At 36.3% G+C, this 21,265-nt stretch overlaps 2 protein-coding genes across 2 annotated transcripts; both read right to left on the bottom strand.

Annotated features, from left to right (window-relative positions):
* Positions 1-4,540: 4,540 nt before the first annotated feature.
* On the bottom strand, positions 4,541-6,524 carry GCK72_017482 (uncharacterized protein; the record flags this gene model as incomplete). The annotated part of the gene is made up of 5 exons (XM_003102303.2): positions 4,541-4,947; positions 4,992-5,193; positions 5,246-6,142; positions 6,193-6,413; positions 6,476-6,524. 5 exons carry the CDS (start codon positions 6,522-6,524, stop codon positions 4,541-4,543), a joined length of 1,776 nt encoding a protein of 591 aa, XP_003102351.2.
* A 6,470-nt stretch (positions 6,525-12,994) lies between these two features.
* GCK72_017481 (uncharacterized protein) lies at positions 12,995-16,678 on the bottom strand (the record flags this gene model as incomplete). Its single annotated transcript, XM_053732109.1, has 9 exons — positions 12,995-13,082; positions 13,129-13,252; positions 13,304-13,548; positions 13,598-13,773; positions 14,134-14,442; positions 14,729-15,195; positions 15,241-15,328; positions 15,553-15,732; positions 16,604-16,678. 9 exons carry the CDS (start codon positions 16,676-16,678, stop codon positions 12,995-12,997), a joined length of 1,752 nt encoding a protein of 583 aa, XP_053581022.1.
* Positions 16,679-21,265: the final 4,587 nt, after the last annotated feature.

Raw genomic sequence — 21,265 nt, 5'->3', positions numbered from 1 at the left:
TTATTATGCTCGCTAAAATACCCTATTTTCCCATTTTCTACATTAATCTTTGAAAAAAATTTTCGTTTTTTTTTTGGTTTTTCTATTCCTAAAGTGTTAGTAAAAGTACAAAAACTTTTTTTCTTGCGTCTTATTTGTATTTTCAATGATTACAACGGAAAAATTCCGAATTTCTGATTTTTGAAATTTTTATCAATTCTTAGACCTGCAATTTGAACAAAATTGGCGAAAAATTGCACGAGAAATGCGTCAGTATTGTTGCTTGCGCATCGTCACTGTAAGGATCCGTGCACAAAGAGAAACAAATTAACATATTCATTGGAGTGAAATATATATTTTCTTGTTCACTAGCGGAAAAATTAAGTAAAAAATTTAATTAAGCTCGAAAATCGATGACAACGTTAATTTTGCTTTAAAATTAAGTAAGTGAATTGTTCGAAATGAAATAAACATGAAGTTTCTCATAAAAATCCACTAATTAATTGGAAAAGGAGAAATTCAGCGAAAACGTGAAGTCATGGATTAGGGGCGGGTAACTGCGTATCATGCAAAGGATTTTACGTAAAAATGCACAGAAGCGAAAAACTCATTTTTCCAGATTTCCAGTTTTCTTCGAATGGGTGATAATTTCAGTTAAAAACAACTCAAAACACAAAATGAGAAAGAATATAACTGGACCAGCAAAAAATGTGAACTGAAATACTGAAAATTTAACGATGAGGAAACGTCAAAGGAATATTCTGGAAGGATGTGATGAAAGCTTTTTTTTTGAAAGTCATCATGAAATAAAATGAAATCGAACGCTCGCGAACTATTTCGAAAAAAAACAGAAATTATTGATTTTTCGATTAAAAACTTTGAAAAAAAAATATGTCGGAAAATTAGTTCACAAAAGTTGATTAAGCAAATACAAAGCAAATACAAAGGAAAAATAAACGATTAATTTCCTCAGGTCCATGAGTCATCAAGATTTGTCATTGTCTGCCTCGCCTCTTTTATATGTCAAAATGTCATGTGATATGATCTTTTGATATTGAACTTTAGGTCGTCTGTTATTTCATCAGATAATTAGAACCTTCTAGACATAAACCGAAAAAAACTTTTTAAAAACTATGCATAGCCACAAACCACAAAACTAAGAGTGAGCAAGACTAACAAGAACAATGACCGAGAATTGATCTTTGATATATAGGTCAAATATAGACATCCCAAGACACAGTCGGGTAGGTTTGATTAATTGGATTATATAAAATCAAGATTAGATATGACACTTCTTATTTTTTAATAAGATCTGGCAAACTAAAATTATGTTGGTTTTGTATTTCTTAAATTTTTAAAAAACTCACAGACGGTCCACTCAGCGACACCAAAAAATAACCGATACGAACTTTTTCTTGTAAACCTAGCAGTAACCAATATCCTTTTCCAAAAATCCGATCCTTTTTTGATTTCTCTGAACTTCAACTTCCCAAACCGCCAGTACTCGAAAGTCTTCTTCTTCGAGTTAATCTCCTGATCCGAGTTTAGGTTCTGAAGTTTTTTGAATTTACACTTCTTAGTGAATCGATTTGATGAAGCTTGTCTTCTTTGATGATCCGTCGTGTCGACGGGTTGGTTCTTCTGTTTCGAAGAACCCAAAGTTCTATTCAATTTTACCGTTTGAATGAACCTGCAATATACGAATTTAGTAGAGTATTTTGAAGAAGCTTTGGATACCAACCAAACAAGCCTCTTCTTGTACATAATTTACAGTAAGAAGAGAGATACAAGCTTACTCGCTCTCATAACATTTTTGAAGCTTTAAGTGAGGAGTATATGGTAATTTAAATTGAAATAGATTACAGAATGGTTACAAAATTAACTTTCAAAGAAATTCATTGATAAGAATTACAGATAAGAAAACCTATTTTCTCTGAGTCGTTATAATATTTTGAAAGAGTTTGCAAGAAATTTGAGAAGACACAGATTATTTGACATCGTTTTGTAATGGTTGCAATAGTTTGATATACAGGATACTTACAGTAAGATTTGTAGAATACCTTTTAACTTTACGACCCATTTACCATCAACAAGATGTGAGAATAGGTATAAGTAGTCACATATTTCAGAAAATTCAGAAAATTCAGAAAATCCCTTGTACATCTAGAAAACTAGATTTCAGGGAAGCTCTGTTTGATTGAGATTTAAGATTTTTTGAGATAGTTCAATCACACCCAGATCATATGTCAGCTTATTAAAAAGGATACTGTATCTTTGACCCAGGTTAGTTACACGTGTTTGATAACAATGAAATGTGCTGAAAAGTTGTGAAATGTACATGTTGTCTATATGATTTCATTTCCGGTCTGATGATGCTCATGGTCACTTGTGACCTACCACACCCTATGATTTTAATCGATTTTTAGTAATGACCGTTTTTGATTTAACTTTGTCGTAAACTGGGTTGTTTTTCAGGCAGACCCAACAGACTTTTTCAGATAGAAAACTGAAAACTAACTACCTTTTATATTGACCCTGCAGGACACTTTTTCACAGCATAACTGAACGGATCTCTCTGAAAGATTTTAGGATAACTTGGTGAATAGAAAAGAAAGCGTTGATACGATTTGAAAGACTGCAGTTTGGTGACAACCCTCTTTCTGAATGATAGGAAAAGATGCTTAGAGAAGCAGAAACAGACTGATAACGATTTAAGAGTGAGCAAATTTTGTTTGTGAATTCATAAAATCAATAGAACGACATGTAATAGAATTGCTAATACTTCGGATCCTCAGAGAAGGGAAATGATCAGAAGATCCCGCAAATCATCATTGCTCATTGTAAACGTCTAGGTCTCTCTTCTCGCAGAAAATAGTGAAATAGTGGGAGAAAAGAGAGAGAGAGAGAGAGAGAGAGAGAGTCAAACAGACAAACATGTGTCATTGGTGTTATTCGCTAACTATGTGAAGGAGGGGAAAGAAGTTATAAAAAATATGTTACTGTCTTTAACATAGTTTGAAAATTTGTAAGAGCTCCGCCCTTTTCTGCTTGAAACCAAAAAAAACTGGACGTTAAATTCAAATTGGGAAAATTAATCAGATAATCAACTCGATGCTTCTTCTATTTGTAGTCCTCTAAAACGTGATGTCGTTTGTCATTTTCCTCATAGTCTTTGCTATTAATTTTTCCGCCCATTTTATTTCTCACTTTAAATGATAGAAAGTGTTTTAATTTTTAACAGGAGATGTGTCGTTGCTTTACTGCACTCACATCCACGTAAGTTCCTTTTTTAGAATTCAAATTGAAATTCCGTTAAGATTTTATCAGACCAATCAACCAAACAAACTGTCATCTGCTTGACGAACATAACTAACTGTGATGCTAATACAACGATTCATTCTCAAATACTGGTTTTCAAACTTTTTCGATTCTAGAACTGGGAAGTGGACGCCCTCTGAATCAGTCGCTCCCCAAAAACAAGTTTTTTCTCAGAACAATGTTAAGTTTCCCAGAACTTGAAGTCACATATGAATATATGATTTTCAGAGTATTTCATTAACATCGGTGTATTTCTGATTGTTTTATGACCATCTCAAGGTCCCACTTCGTCTCTTTTACTGAAAAAAAAGTTGACCTAGAAAATTTGAATCAAGAGATTCCCAAATATGTTTTGTGAATAAGAGTCTTCAACGGATAATAATTGATTACTGTTTCCTACAGTTCTTCCCTTCTTTTGTTCCCAACTCTTTTCTGAAATAGCTTAAATTTTGAACTGATCTTCAGTACTATCGAAACATATAAGGAATAGAAGAAAAAAAACGGTATCTATCAAATCGACTTCAAATACTCCAGCTGTTCAGAACTATTTCACTTTCTAATGAAGTTCTTCTGAAAAAAGCAAGGAAAAGTAAAAACTTTATGAATGAGAAAAATATCGAAACAGAAAAAAAACGATAGCTGACAAGCCAAGATCGAAGAAATATAACAATGTTGACTTTATGGATGCTAGATTATTCTCACAAACAAACAAAGCTGAATGAAAAAAAGAAGAATGATAGGAGAAAACAAAAAGATGAAAGAAAAGCAGAAAGTAAACAAACATAACTTTTAATGGTCAAACGGGGATAATAAAATGTTGAAATGACGGTTCAAGTATAGTTAGTTAGTCATGCATTACTTACAGGTTTAGTTGATAATCTGTATGAGATCCCATTTCACATCAATTCTAGTGCAATGAATTGTAGTATTCATGGAGATGGCTGGAAGTGCGCATGGTCATAATTTTTTAATAAAAAAACTAAACGAGCTTTGGATAGTACTTTTTAGCATATGACCAACTCTGTAGTTTGACAGAGCAGCCCCATCTGTGTAACACCTTGGTGAAAATTTGTTTTAAAAAAATTTCAAATTCTTTAAATCAATTGTAACACTTAAGTCTTATAATATTTATTCAAATGATTCCTATAGATAATTAAAATTGAAAACACGAGGAGCCAATAAACTAGATCTGTGAAAGAATTCATTTCATTGTTCTCTGAAATTTTTTTTGCCACCTAATAGCCTAACCAGGCTGTAATGAATTTCGACTATCCGTGCACTTGATAATATCCCATTTCTGTCCATCTGCATCGAACTTCTCCACTTCGTTGATCAAACTCCAACTATCGGCACACCCGCGAATAGCATATATTGTTTTACTCGTTGCATGAAGTGTAAAGTATTTTCTGTCCTTATTCAACGATGGTTCATCTCTCCATGAGTTCGTCATCGGGTCATAACTTCTGACAGATCTCAACGTATTACTCGAGTTACTCCATCCACCAGCAATATAAATTCTACCACGGAATGCGCATGCAGCAAATCCAGCTCGACTCCCTTGCATTTCACCAACTTCTTCAAACTGTTGGCTTCGATCGTTTAACTTTTCGATCTTCTCCTCATATTCTTTACCATTGAATCCTCCAAGAACTGAAAAATACTTTTATTAGATCAAGACAATAAATATTTCAAACCAAAAAGCTCTCCATTACAGGACACAACGACTCCATCAGCCCGCGCTCGTTTCAAAGACGGTCCATCTCTCCAATCTCCATGATCCGGGTCAAAGATTTCAACAGAACTCATATAAGTGCTATCATAACCCCCAGCGACATACATTTTATTGTTATGGAATCCTGCCGATGTACGAGTTCGACCACGTTTTAATTTTTTGCACTGTAATACCTTCCATACAGTCAATTAGTTTTTTGATTATTAGATTTCTTACATCTCTTCTTCTGTCTTTGTTTTTATCATACATCTCAACGTTCTGAAGCCATGATCCATTGTTCACTCCTCCGATAATAAAGATTTGCGATTTGTTACTGGCCACAGCGTAGTTTGATTTCGGGTTCGGTATTCGTCCGAGTGATGTCCAAACGTTGTCTTTTGGATTGAAGAGACCAATGAGAAGTGGTTCGCGGGCACTTTGTTTGCGATCTGCAAGACATAGAAGTTGTTCATTCTTGGATCGTTTACAGTAGTGGTAATATCTGAACTTGATCAGATGCTCACCTGCGACAAGTACTGGTTCCATATTTGCGAATGCCGTGGACGCTTTTGTTACTGCTTTCATATTATTGTCAACAACTTCCGTACTCTCGACAAACTCACTATTCAACATTTCGAGCCTTTTAACGGCGTCTCTGGCTAATGATAATGTATCATTTATCTTCTCTATGCTTGCTTCGATGTTATTGAAATGTATTTTCCTTTCGGTGGCTGGCAATAGACTATATCGTTCAAAATATATTTTCAATGAGTCAATTGATATTTTGAGCTTTTTCTTGAGTTCATCGAAAGCGGAGCCTGCATTTATCTGAACCTGATCCATTTTTTCCTGAATAACAGTCGGAATGCAATCTTCCAAATCATTCTTCAAAACTGCCAAATGCATTGTTCTGTGACCTTCATGCTGAGCTCCATCTAGTGCACAATCTCCACAGATTGCTATCTCTTTTGCTTTTTGCAGAGCGGCTTCTACACCATCGTTCTCGATATTCAAGACAAATTTCTTTCCCATTTCCTCAAATTTCAAAATTCCTACTCTCACTGCACAAGTGATACATAACCGAAGTTTTCGTGATCTTAATGTACATTCACTACAAGTTCCTTCGTCGAGACCCTGAAAATGATATTCAGAGTTTTATATCCAAAAAAGTGTCAGAAACTAACACTCAAATCTTCTGATAAAAGCTGTCTGGTGGTAGATCCCTCTGCTGATTGCATATTGTTTAATTGCTTCATAAGCTCTAAAACTTGATAATTGATAGTGGTAATTGCAAATGCTTCGTCTCGGTTGCACTGCGGACATTTTGAAGTGACCATCAGATGCTTGCAACTCTCACAAATCGAGTGACCACATGTTCCGATGCAAGGTTTTCGAGTTTCGAAATCTGTGAAATACTTTTCATCATAATTTGAAGTTGGTTTTCAACTGGATGATCTAGATACCTACCATACTCATTAAAGCAAATGATGCATTCAGTTATGTTCAGATTTGCCATATCTATTATGCATACGATTTGATTGAACTACAGCCGCTATGTCTTCCGGTTTTTAAATCTGAAATATGTATATTATTTGTTCATTACTTTTTTCTTTAATTTGCCTTTTCACGTTTTTTATGGATCTGAAACATTTTATTGTTCTTCTAATTTTTCCTTTATGTCGCTGATCATACATTTTACGACATACTGTAGAACAGTCAAAAATATGAAACACCTAATGTTTGCTTGAATTTAAAAAAAATTGCGTTTGTATTGATAATGTTTTGCCCTGTACGTCCTATTCTCATATCAAATCACCTACCTTTTCTGCCATTCCAACAGCGAGAAAAATTCTATCAATTCTATCTTTTGTGACGATGATTTCTCCTCACTGTCTCTTTCTCTTCTTCTATTTTTTCACCTTCTCTCTTTTTTCTACTTCTCGTTTATCTCCACCAAATGAGAATTCGCTTTCTAATATTTATTCTATTTATTAATGTCAGGATTGCTTGTAAGTAAACGAATCACTCGATTCTTGTGAGTTATCCATGACTGATTAGCAGGAGAAGATGAAGAAGAAGTGGAAGGTCTCGAAGTGATCGAAGTGAGGAATGACGCCATCAGAATTCGTTGGAAACATGACACAGATGAAGAGGTGACCAAACAACGATTGATTGTTAACGTTATGAGAAGTAAGAATGTCTTTTTGAAAAGTTTAGCCAAGATTGCAGTTTAGTAGATTCAGGTTAATTTTCAAAAATGATTGTTCAGTGCTCATTTAAAATAGACAAGCTTTGACTGGCCTTGAAGATATGCAATTTTTACAAAAAACCATGATTTCAGGTTCACAAGAAACCGAGAAGTCATCCCAAACAGTGATGGTTGATGCCAACCTTCGCGACTATACATTTGTTGGTCTGGCCGGAAATACCACTTACCGCTTATCCGTTGAAGCTTTCAAGGTATTCTAGAATTGTGATATGTTTTGAATTTGTCGAAAATTTATATTATATGCACTCGATGCTCTCTTCTCTTGAATCAATAGCTTTAGCCTTCCAAATTTCCAATGAAACCAATATTCAAGTCGTAGTCTTCTGATTTGAGCCGTTTTTTCTGGAAAAAGGAATATAAGATGAAATATGGTATATTAAAATTATAAATTACAGAACGATACAAGTCTCTGGTATTCTAGCAACATGGCAACGACAAGCTTAGCAGGTGAATATTTTTTTGCTCAGAAACAAAAATTGACAAAAAAGAATTGCCAAATTCTAATTTTATCTAAAATGCGATTATTTTTTAAAGACCTAAATAAAATGAGCAAAAAAAATTTCATCAACTCTTTCCTTATACTGAGAAACAGTGGTTTTCTCATTTTTCCCAGGATCAAAGCAATAAATAAAGGAAGAAAAGATAAGCAATATTGTGTTTGCGAAATACAAATTTTTGCTACAAGTATATGATACGCAGATTTTTTCATTCAAACACGGTAGTATATTCAATTATACGTCGGATTATGTAATATACCGAATACTGAATGTTTTGATTGAAGCTCTACCATGGTTACACGCTCCAACTGAATTGACGCTGATGGATCGGAAGAACGAATCGTTAGAAGTATCGTGGATACCACCAGTCGTACTTGAAGCTGGACATCATTTTGTCATAACGCAACACTTGGTAAGATTCACTTTTCAACAGATTCCCCGAAAATTTAATTTTTCCTTTCTAGGTAAAAGTCTATGATTTGTCCGGAAACACTTCAACCAATAAAAGATCGATGACAGTTCCCATTCCATTGACACGATTGCAAATTGACGGGTTGAAGCCAGCAACAGCTTACAATGTTACGGTACAAGCTGGAACCAGCTATGGATACGGTAACAAAGTTTGGTGCGCCTTTGCCACGTTGGACACTGACGAGTCGAACATCTTGAAACTGAGATCAAGGACCCCAAATTCGTTAACAGTATACTGGCCAGCTAATTGGCTCACGAAGGCTACATCGAAATTTACAGTAAGTTAATATGCATCGTAAGGTATCATCATTTAACGTTGACAAATTCCAGATAAAAGCAAAAACACTTCATTCTCCTACCGGAATTTTCAAAGAGATTGAAAATTCAGCCATCGGGGAACCTGGCAAAGCCCATGAGTTTGTTGTGGATAATTTACTTCCATCGAGCACCTACAACATTACTATTACTACTTCTGATGATCAACAAAAAGAAGGAGGAAAGAAATGGATTCAAATGAAGTGGAAGCACGGATGGGCAGTGTTTTCTACAATGTCACAGGTGATTAAGAGTCAATATTAGTAAGTTAGTTGTAAATGCTAATGGAACCATATAATGTGTTATTGTTCAAACATCACATTCTTATATCCCACAATTTCCTCAGAGTAAAAAAAACGATTTGTCATTAGCGAGACATGTTCTACTGTAACATTCGGGTTAATAAATTCTCTGAGAACTAAATCTCACATCAGCAAGATAATCTAAAGCTGTCTTTCCAGGGCGAGTATGGAGTAGCCGAAGCGAGAATAGTTGTGGAGACGGACTTTGCCGTATCAATAGTTTTTCAGCCATTGAAGCTTCCAGGAAGGATAATTTCATATCAGGTAAAACATTTAAAATATGGGAAAAGAACTTTCAACACGTTCGATTACTCACGTGTTTTACTTAGGAATTTGGATGGTGACGGTTTATTTGATTGTAGGTCACGGGTCAGACATAAAATAATCTTGCGCTGAGGAATCTTGTCTAGACCCAATCCAGTCAGAGAAGATCAAGACAACAATCTTTTTTTGTCTTCAGATAAAATACAGTCTCAAAGACCGAAATTCGTCCAAAATCACAGAAGAACTAACTGATGCCAATCTCAAGTGTCCAAAGTTTGAGTGTCAATGGAAGTGTGCTTTAATCTTTAATCTTCCTCATCGACCTAGAGAATACAAGTTCGAGATAAGAGCTAAAGTGGATAATGTATGGAACCGCTGGTCTCCAGTGACACTTCGTCAATGGAACCTTCTAGAACGTGTTTGTTCAATTAATCCACCAAGTGATCTTGTCAGTCATTTGGGAGATTATACAAGGCAAAGAGATATTGATGTGCAAAGCGCAAAAGTTCCTCAAATTGCAGATGTTTGGTTAGTATTCCACCCTTAACTTTTCTGAGTTTTGGTTTCTTTAGGAGATACATGGTGGTTGTCGACAGTCGACCATATGACCTGGCTCCTATCGATATAACTAAACTGGCAGATCGAACTACTTCAGAAGCAGATCATGTTCCTTACTATATAACTGCAGCTCTGACACCAGAAGAAGTAAAAAAGAATGGAGAGTTTAGGTGAATTGAAGAAAATGATAAAAGTGCATTTGCTGTAGGTTTTTTTTTGCAAAATTTCATTCAAGCATGTTGTTTTGAAACTCCCCGGAAGGCGACGATGTGACGCCAGTTATATTTTGAAATGTTTCCTAATGTGGTGTCACAACAAATACACTTTGATCAAATGAAGAACATTTTTTAAAAGCAAACTCTCTCCCATCAATCATTACTCAATCAAGTTGACACCTCCTAATTTTTGAGATACGAAAAATGGAAATCGTGCTATTTTTCTAAATTGTCCCCTGTGGCGATGATCGGAATACTATCGAATGAAAAAAAACAATACTTGAAAGAAATCTTGAACAACATTATGTTTTATAGAATCGGTGACGGAAAAGTTTACGGTGGCTACGTCAATTATCCTCTTCGCTCGGAGAAAGATCCCAGATGGACACTTATTCCAGTCACACAAAGCGAGAACGAGATGATAGAGCCCCATCTGAAAACATGTGGATTCAATGAGCAAGGCTCTTTCAAGTGCGATATGGCGATTTCAGAAGTGTTGACTCATATTCCGATTGCTCTAGTGTCAGCTGGTTTCTTGCTTCTGATCTTAATTATATTCTTGTTCTGTCTGGCTATATTCTGCTTCCTTCGAAACCGTTGTCGTAAGTGAAATGTCAGACAGTTTTCAAAGATTTAATCACAAAAGTTTACAGAAGAACGTCCAGGAGTTGAGGAAACAGCGTTGATGTATTATAGAAGTGATTCTCCGAATACGATTTCCACTTGCCGGGAATATCGAAAAATCGAGCGAAGAGAGTTCAATGCATCAGATATGGAGGAACGGATGCGGTTTCGAGAGGCTGAACCTAATTGATTAGTTTTACGAATTGCGATAAAATAAAAATTATTTAGACAGGAATGGAGTGTTAAGACATGACAGTATAAAACAATACTTTTCCAAACACTGAACTTACTTTGAGGTGATTCCTTTGTGATGCTTTTAAATGTTCAAGGCATCCATGGCGACCCTGAAAATGTTTTAAAGTTTTATTTTTAAGCTGTAGGAGTTCAAAGTATGAAGGAAGAAGTATACAGTAGTAGAATTATAGAAAGTTTGGCTCTGTTCGATAATAGCGGGACAATGGCGAACAAGCGGGACAATCCCCGAACAAGCGGGACGATCCCCGAACAAGCGGGACAATCCCCGAATGAACGGGACAATCACCCAACTGATACACTCATTACATTTTTTAATACTTGTGCCTATCTCTTTTTCTGTTTTTTGTTATCGAAAGAAGTTATTACAGTCATTTATTTATTGAATTATCATTAATGGTTTATTCTTCTTCAGTGTAATCCTCGTCCACAGTCATTTCCTCTCCTTCAGTGTACTCTTCATCCTCAATCATTTCCTCTTCTTCAGTGTAGTCCTCGGTGTCAAGGTGTACACGAACGAGGTGGCGACAAATAAGGAACCTCGACTGAATGTCTGCGTCGATTGCAATTTCGGCGCCTACGCGAAGCTCAAGAGACGTACTGTAGGCGAAGTTGTGACCGTGCTCCACTATCGGGAATTGAGCAGAATTACTTCCCAGGTGCTCCAATTTTAACGAATTCTGTAACTGGTCAAGGCATGTAAGACTGCTGGATTGTGATGAATACCGTTTCCGTTGAATTGTCGACATGAAGAGTACACTGAAGGAGAGGAAATGACTGTGGACGAGGATTAAACTGAAGAAGAATAAACCATTAATGATAATTCAATAAATAAATGACTGCAATAACTTCTTTCGATAACAAAAAACAGAAAAAGAAATAGGCACAAGTTATAAAAAATATAATGAGTGTATCAGTTGGGTGATTGTCCCGTTCATTCGGGGATTGTCCCGTTCATTCGGGGATTGTCCCGCTTGTTCGCCATTGTCCCGCTATTGTCGAACAGAGCCGAAAGTTTTTCGAAAACCCCAAGATGTCTTTTGAAAGGATGATCTATCACAGTGAAAATTTAGAGGTTACTGTATTTTTATTTAATTTCTACTTTGTTCAATTAGTACCAAACATTAAATTTAAGGATTTCGGTAAAGAATTCTGTAGCTGAACAAACTACCGTAATACCTTTAATAGTGGTGCACCCACTAGCAAGAGTTTGGAGCGTTCTCTTTCTTTTAGGAAACCGAGATATACCGCTATTTCTTTTAGGAACCGAGATATACCGCTAGGTGCACCGGTATTCAAACTACTGTATTCAATCTTTTCGATGTCTTGAATCTGATGAAAAAACTGCTGAAAACTATGCAGTTATTCGTCACTTGAGTTGGATTTTTATTTAACGTTAATAGTACAATCGTACTTTCAGTAGTCATTTAGATAATCAGTAAGCAACTCTCGCCCTTTTCTGACTCAAGCTGTACGAAAGCCCTGAATTCAAAACTTCTCAACTTATTTATGAAATATTTATTTCAGTTACCAATCAGAATATTATTAGTTACTAAATTATAGGAAGTCAGTGACTTGCTCTTTCGTTGCAATAAATAAATGAGGAACAAAACATTACGAAACTTGCAAAATGGTCTGAGGAAAAATAATAGAGACTATGTAGCAAACAACGGGTTGGTCTTGCTCACTCTTATTTCACAAATGTACATGATGACTTGCCTGATTGTGACACAATTTGGGAGAGCAAGAAATAATTATTATATTCGCTTTCATGGTATCTCAGAGATTTCTAATATCCTGGTTAAACGCGGGATAAAAACTGGTTAAATTTTTGTGAATAAATACTTCTGAATCTTTGTTCTGTTATAATTGACTTCTAATTTTGGTTCTTGCAATAGAATTGAATACATATGTTCTTTGATCAATTTTATTTAAACATTCAATTAATCAAACAGTCAAAATAAATCTTCTTTAACATTAAGACACCCGTAATTAAAGATGAGCAATGATTCGGGAAAAGAAAATCGAATGTAAGAGATGAATTGATAAGACGAAACCAAATAATTCTCAGAGATGAATACGTCGGAACAAGAAAAAAACGAATGAAAAATTGATGATGTTGGACCGGTTTTCAGATGCTTCTAATATACTGTTTTGGTGTATCGAGATCTTCCGGATAAAAAAAAGAGAGTTCTGATCTTTGGAACATGGAGATAGTTTCAGTTGCGTCGAACGTATCCTTGATTGATTGTAGGTCGTTCTGCTTTGAATTTACAACGGAGAATTCGCATGTATGTGTGACGGAATCTGAAGTTTTTATGGGGTTTTTATGTATTGAAGAAGTTCATCTTACCTTGCATTACAAAGTGCATAACAGAGCGGATTAATAGTTGAATTGATATAACAAAGTGAGTAACTGAACGTCCATAACACATTTGGCACTGTGTTTGGAAAGAAGGCTTCCCAACATACAATCACTGAAAGTAAATTTGTTTTGCTCTTTTGGTCTTTTGAACCTCTGAACTTACAATTATATGGCGTCCAAGTTGCAATGAAAGCGCACAAGATGGCCGAAAGAGTTTTAGCCGCTTTGCTCTCTTGTTTCCTTTCATTTTTTCTCTGCTCTTTCTCACTTTTCCGCTCTTGAGAACTGAAGTTTTTGAGGATCCGTCCATTCTTGAATGGCGACTGCTTATTGAGAAGACTCTGCCTTCTCTCGTCCATTTCACTGTTACAATCACTTTTTGATCGATTTCGAGTGGATATTGTATCACTAAAATGTAAGTGATTATTGAAGAAAAATTGTAGGAGGCATAACTTACTCTAGATAGGGCTCACAGCTACTCAATCGAACACTCGGACGACTTCCTTCATCATTTAGTTCTATTAAGACGGTATAGGTGTCTGAGTTGTTGTTTCTAGTGTCAGATGGACGACTTCGAAACCTGGCTGAACCATTTCTCATAGATGCTCCAGCATCTGTCTGCTCTTCGTCTTCCTGGAAAAGTTTGGGGTTTTTCGTTAATAGAAAATTATGTTTATCTTTAATTCAAGGACTCAAGGGCTCGCGGAATAAGTCATTAAAATGCAACTTTTTAAAGAGATGATTGTTTGATTCTGCGTTGTTGATTCAATGCGTCGTCCTATTACGGAAACATTTTCTGATAAAACATTTTCTGATAAGACTTCTTTATACGCGTCTAGCGCAACTGATAATGCCTATTTAACAGGGTGTAACTATGGCAAAACTGTTTCTTAACTACATCTTAGTAGTCCTTGCTACAACTAAACCATATTTCTAGCTTAGAGACTGATGTCAGGTTAAAATCGATGCTCTTACTTTAGAAAAAAAACTCACAAAGTTGGTTGGCATTGGTGTGCAGGGCGGTGAAACATTTCTCCTTCGACTCCCACTCAAAGCAAAATGACTTGAACTAAGTGAAGTATCGTCTAGATTCATGGCCACCGCTTCTGAACTATCTTCCGATGATGAATTGGATTTCCCGGTACAGTTACGAAGCCACGATTTTCTTTTGGAGTTTCTGGACGACGTGCATGGCGTGAGACTCTCTTCTATGTAGCCTTCGTGATTCTTTTTCCTCACTGACCCACTGGATTTCACTATTGATGTCGAAGAAACATCTCGTTTCATGGATCGACGAGAGAACTGAAATGATGAAACAGCATAGTTTGCTTTTAAAACAAGCTAGGGATTCTGAAGGATAGACATGCTTAGAAGTTTTGGGAGAGTGATCATAACAGCAAAAATAAGTATTGGTGTACGGGAAATTTAAATAAAATTTTTAAATGAAATCTTTGAATCAAAGGTGTCAACCTTTTTGACCTTCTTCCATATTTTGGAATTTCTCAATGTCGCCGATGGTCGATCAACCACGTCACTTGCCCACGTCTGTTTGATTATTCAATAATCTAGAAACACTGAAATCTCTTACCTGAGTAGCCTGAAGTTTTCCGAATTCCTTCTGCCTTTTTTGAGTCTCCCAGTAGACACGTGTATATAGAATACACATAATTGTAACTGGAAGGTAAAATGCAGCAACTGCAGTTCCAACTGTTACATATGGGTTTGTTTGTAGAAATTGTACAACACAAGTTCCCGGTTCAGCAGTGAATTTTCCCTCGATATAAGGCCATGAAACGATCCATGGTGGCCAGAGTATTAATGAAATTATATATGTGCACGCAATCATTGTCAACGCTTTTTTCGTCGTTCTTCTCGGTCGATATGATAATGGACGTGTTACAGAGAAGTACCGATCGAATGAAATCAATAGGAGATTCATGACAGATGCGTTGCACATTAGGTAGTCAATGCACAACCAGAATTGACACATGGTGTAACCGAGATCCCAACTTTGGACAGCAGTGTAGTAAGTGAACATTGGGATTGAAATGAAACCTAAAACGTTGTTAATTAACATCTTTGTTTCGTGTTCTGGCTTACCAATAGCGATATCAGCGACGGCTAAACTAAATAAGAAATAGTTGCTGATTGTCTGCAGTTGTTTGTCGATTTTGAAGCTCACCATCACCTGAAACACATTTTTATATAATGCATATGCATAGTTTTTTCGGGACTGGATATCCCTTGTTGTGTCTATTTGTTCATTATTCTCATATTCTGGCAATACTCATTCTGCAAGTTATTATAAAGTGTTTTGTTTGTATTTTCTTGTTATGAAACTACTACATGCTCCAGGAGTCATTGGCAACTCATAAAAAACTAAAATTAAAGAAATGACCCATATGTACATACCATCAAATTTCCCACTGATGTCAAGAATGCGAAGAGTGCGCCGACGACGACTATCAGAATCATTCGTCCCTCTTCGCCGAGTAACGACGTCGCCGAGTACGTGTCGACAAATGATGGTGTGGATGTGGATGACGTGGCAAGAGCTGTTTTTGTCGCATTCTCGGCCGACGTATTTATGACCTGAAATAGTTAGAGAATTAGTTGAATATGATGGTTCAATAGCTTTTGATCAATGTTTGATACAGTTTTCGAATGATCAAACCCATAAACCCTGAGAAGTTAGGACTAAAAAATACTTTCTTGATGTTTGATGAGCTTTTTCGGAGCACATTTTTCGGACCCGCATAATTTGAAAATTCTTGCTGAACTTTTTTTTTCACAGTAGTAGCACTACCGCTTTACAGTAACCACACTATAAATGTAACTTCAAATTGTTACACTGACCAAGTGGGCGGAGCTATAAAAATAATTGTTGATCACTGTATCGTTGTTTGTCAGTGCAACTTAGACTCACCGCTTCTATAACTTCATTATAATCATACAGAAACCTGATAGTTAAAAAAAATATTAATTCACTTTAACGGTAACTGAATTCCGATAGTCTATACATCCCATATCCTGCAAAAACTTTGCTCTTTCTAATTCATTTCCAATTATCTCCAATCAATCTCTTCCCTCATTTATTCTCATTTGCAAAGATTCAATTCATCTTCTTCTCTTTTCTCCATTCCCACCCTCATCTAATCTCGCTAATTGATCATCAAAAAAAAACGAAAGTGTGGAGCTCTTTTTCTCCTGAGCAAGTTTTTTATGTGTGTCCGATGTGTTATACGAGGCGTCGTATTCTTTTTTATTATCTGATGAGAAATCAGAATCCTTTCTCTTTTTTTACAGATAATAAAATTTAAGAAGCGTTTATTGAGAATAGGAATTCGATCAGGAAGAAGCAAAGTTTATCAGATTTCTGTAGACTAAAACTCATCTTATATACAAAAATCTCAATAAATTTTTTCCAAATCTAAAATAGGTTGGACCTGATAAAAACGCTTACCTTCACCAACATTTGGAATAAATGTGTCTGTCGAAAGCGAGGATCATCAGCACTCCCCAACGAAGAGGACTGCATCCTCTCGTCTGTGGTGATCCTGAAAATAGAAAATGTTTCTTTGACAAGAAATAAATAACTTTCTTTACTTTTTCTCCCGAGGAGAGAAAAGAAAAGGAACATCATAAAACTGGGGAAAAATGGAAGAGTGTTAACAACAAGAATATAGAAGGAGGAGGGACCTCACGAATTTATATGAATTTTTGAAGACCTTCAAGAGGGTTTCGACGGTTTTTTTTCGACCAGTAAGCAATTGGAAATAAGGAAAATGAAATTGACATTTCCGGGACTATTTTTCATCGGCTGTGAATACTGAATTAGGATAATTCTTCCGGAATAGGTTGTCCGGGACAAAAAAACATATTCCATCGGGAAACTGAGAGGGTGGAAAGGGAGGAAGGGAAGGCATTATAAACTAGTTTATTGGTCTTCGCAGGACCACTAATATCAGGTTTCAATCTGGTGGCGGCGCCAATGGCGCCCCATCATTCTTCTCTTTTTCTCTCGAGAAGATGAAGGAGAAAAGTTTTTCATTGTGGGCTCATAAGTCTTAGACGATTATAATAATGATGATGTGGGTTTTAAGTAGAGAAAACAAACTAGCCTCTCGTTGTCTTTTTGCACTTTGGACCTTTTATTTTGGAATGAAATCGAAATTGAATCAGTTGTGATAATTAGGGTTTGGGATGGATTGGAAGAGTCAATACTGAATTGGTTTGCCACGAGAAAGCATTTTTTCTAGATTAAGCTGTGCCTTTTTGGAATACTTAATAAAGTTGTCATATTAGCACGACACGCTCCTTACAACCGCGCTCTACCGAAGCCAAAGAAAATAGTGTTCGAAATTGAGAGACTCAGAGAAAAAGAGAAACATTTCAAGGTCATTTCGATGGAGCGCAGTTGTAAGAACTATGCTGAGCTATTACATAAATGTTATAAATAAAAGCCAATATGATTGATATTATTGTAGGTCCACATTTTTTGAGTTTTGCGAGTGTATTACAACAATTATCTTAATACTTTTGAAGAATTATGTTATAAAACTTTGCATGGCTCATGATAATGGCTCAATTTGATGGTCGTGAAGTTTTCTTACTGCGGGTCATAAAGTATTAGGAGAGCAATAACTGAAGAATTTTTGTTTGAATTTTCATAGGTTTTTAATAGTGGTGGAAAAGTCGAACTTATCATGGAAAATGGTAACGTCTTGATTTAGCCAGGGCATCGGAATGAGCACATTGTATTCAAAATTTTTCTCTAGGGAACGCTCGTATAAAAACATTGCCAACTACAAAAATGGAGCCCTACTGTATGATCCATCAGTTCTTTTTCGTGACAGAGTTGGACATAATAAAGGAAGAAATATGATATAAGACACTGTAGTTCAACTGTTAACGTTGATTTCTTTGTATATTTTCCAACCCCTTTCTCTGACATCATTTTCATTTACTTCTCTTAGATTTCACTATAAGATCTTAGCCTCAGATCCCTAGAGACCGATTACTAGGATCCCGTCCACAATAACCTTTTCCTTAATGGGATAGTTTGAAATTCATATGAAATTAAAACAAAACAACTGAAAAATTGACGAGACGTCCTCGATAAAAGCGCTTCAAAAATTACATGTAATATAAAAAGTGGACCTTTTTCCCCCCTTCAGAAGGGGCGGAGAGAAAGAACGAAGAAGTGATGGAGAAGGAAGGAAGAAGAGAAAAAAGGAGGAGGAGGACAGGACTCAAAAAGGCACAAGCGACCTATTAGATGACGGTTCATCGCATTTGACTTTCTTCTCTCCTCTTCAGAAGGACTTACTCTATCCCGAAAAAAGAAAGAAAAAAGAGCAGTTCTCCCTACCTGAAGGTTCCAAAACCTAGGAGCAGAGAGGAAGAGAGAGAGGTTTGAATAATACAAGAAAAAGAAATGAATTGGAAAAACGAGAGAATGAAAAAGAAATGTGAAGAATAAAAAGAAGAAGAGTTGCCAAAATCTGAATGATTATTGTTCTTCTTTTTCGCTCTTTTCCTTTTCCCAATATTCTTCCCCAAAAGTGGGATAGTAGTTGTAGAGCCTTTCGAAAAAGTTTTGTTTATAAAAGAGCATGTCCTTCTTCTCCTACTTCACCATTCCCCCTCGACTCAGTTGAATAATATAGAAAAATGTACTTGGGATTGGGTCAAAACAGTCAGAAATGAGAAAAAAATAAGGAAAAACTGGCATTTGCTGGGTGGGTGGTCTGGTCTATAGAGGAAAAGTGGGATTCAAAGAGCAGATTTGAGTGTTGGATACGGTAACTGATATGAAAATGTTATCAGTCTTTGAACACACGCCGGATGGGTTTAAAAGCGCATCTAATTTGTTCGAAAAACCGCGGAATGGTCTTGTAGTTGAAAAATATCAAATACCGTGTTTTTGAGAATTGCAGGTCTGCACTCCTTAAAGAGTTACAGCCTACTCAAAAATGCTCAATATGTATAATTTCTTAGAAAGATAATCTCATTTTAGAGGACTGTAACTCTATAGGGAGCATTCGTACAAAAAAGTTGTCGACTACAACAATGGAGATCCAGTTTGGATCTCTAAGTTCCGTTAATTTAAAGATTACTCAGCACTGCAAATCGTATTAAAAATCTTTTCAACTTCAAGAACAATTCTTTAACAAATGCAAAACAGAAAATGTTTCTAAAAACTAGTAGACAGTGCAGAATACATTCTTCAATTTTTATGTAAAGGCGGTCAACTTATTAGAACTTTGATGCAGATATCCATCCTTCTAGTACTGGGATACCCATCCAAAAACCTCATCCTTCTAATTTTTTTTCTAATATCACGGGTAACCAATTTTCAAGGATCGAGACAAAGAAAAAGTGTAAAAAGTTGAGAGCTATCAAAAAGAAAAGAGCCGAAGGAGAGTAATATTAAAAGATATATATCGTTTGCCCTCTAACCTCATATCTCACATATCAACCGATATCTCCTATCTCTCTCTTCCTGCCGAGAGATCATCAGTTTCTAAAATAAATAGAAAGAGGGAAAAGAGGCACAGACATAGAAATAAGAAAGTGAGCTATCTCTTGGGAACAGCCTGTGCGGAGAAAAGAGAAAAGAGCACACGTTTTTATCAAGTGATGCGATCTGATATGATCTTTCTAGTGGTTGCCAACAACATCCCGATGTGTTCTTTCTTTGGGAAATGTGGGAAAATGGAGAGAAGCGGATGTTGGATGGAGTGTACTTTGGGTTGAGAAGAGTTTATTTGGAAATTGTTTTAAAGGTATCACAGCTATAAGAGGAAGTTAATATATTAGGAGAATTCCGAAATGTTTAGAATGAATTTCAGCCAGGTGTGTTTGATAGTAGTGAACTAGCTATATCTATTACTGATTTCTCAAAAATGGTAATTCTCATACTTGGGCCAGCGAGGGCCACAGCCAGGCCCGAAGGCTTATTGGCGCCAAAGTTCAAAATTCAAATATTTTCGAACTTTTTTGAACTTTTTTGAACTTTTTCGCGAAAAAGTCAAATTTTTGATTATCATTCAGAATTATAAGAAAAAAAAATTTTTTCCACGGCCTGACCCGGGCCTTCGGGCCTTTCCGACCGAGCCTTGTCGGACTGAGCCGGACCTTGTCAAATATGGTAATTCCTGCAGCGGAAGAACTCATCGAGTTAGAATTTACATGTTGTATGCTGTCGCCTGTTAAAGTATTTTTTTGATAATTTCCTAACAAAAATTTTTTTTCACATAAAAATCACTCAGAAAACAGTACATCAGTATCATCGACATGTTATGTGTGGTCTACCACCAAGATCATAACACTTCACTTCTCTTTTCTCCTCCTTTTTACCATTTTCTGTTGACATACACTCAGTTGGGTTGATCTTAGAAAGTTGAATGTCTAGAGTTATAAGGAAGGTCAAATAATAAAGTAGCCATTCGAAGAATACGAATTGGTAATCAACGTTTCGCCTTCTCCAATTTCAAAAAGTCTTTGGTTTCTCTTCTCGGCAGATACTGTAACTTTGAAAGAAGCGCAGATTTTTAAGGGGGATTTCACAAGTGGTGCGATGGGTGCGAGAAACCGATCTGATATCCGATCGGAGGTTGAAAAGACTAAGAAAATATGGTAAGCGGGAGGAGGCAAGCACTTGAGATCGCGTCAACTTCTCACTTGAGAGCCGCTTCTTCTGGGGGTGCCAAACATCAGAAAATAGAGAGAAGGGGCATACAGTTCGCAAAATAGATGACAATTCTTATTAATTGATAGCTAGACACCACTCAGGGACTATGTTGGAGGGGGAATTTTAGGATGGGGGATCGGGATCGGAACACAAGATTATGGAAAAATGTTGACTCGGGTAGAAGAAACCATACTTGCTAACTCGCTCAAAACGAAAGATTATGCGCTGAAAAATATACCAAAATGTAGATCTCAGCGAGTTCTATGTCCGTGGCCTACAACAAGCCGGATGGCTCTTCGCTAAAGAACCACGGGCCGGAAAAAAGTGTCAAAAAACGCCTAAACCATTCTAGCCCGGCACATTAACGACTAGCCATCCGGCTCGTTGTAGGTCACGGACATAGAACTCGCCGAGAACTTCATTTTTGTA

This window comes from Caenorhabditis remanei, chromosome V, assembly GCF_010183535.1.
Source record: "Caenorhabditis remanei strain PX506 chromosome V, whole genome shotgun sequence".
NCBI classification, from domain to species: Eukaryota; Metazoa; Nematoda; class Chromadorea; order Rhabditida; family Rhabditidae; genus Caenorhabditis; species Caenorhabditis remanei.
The sequence above is the reverse complement of the archived record's forward strand: the minus strand, read 5'-3'. Positions and strand labels throughout refer to the sequence as shown.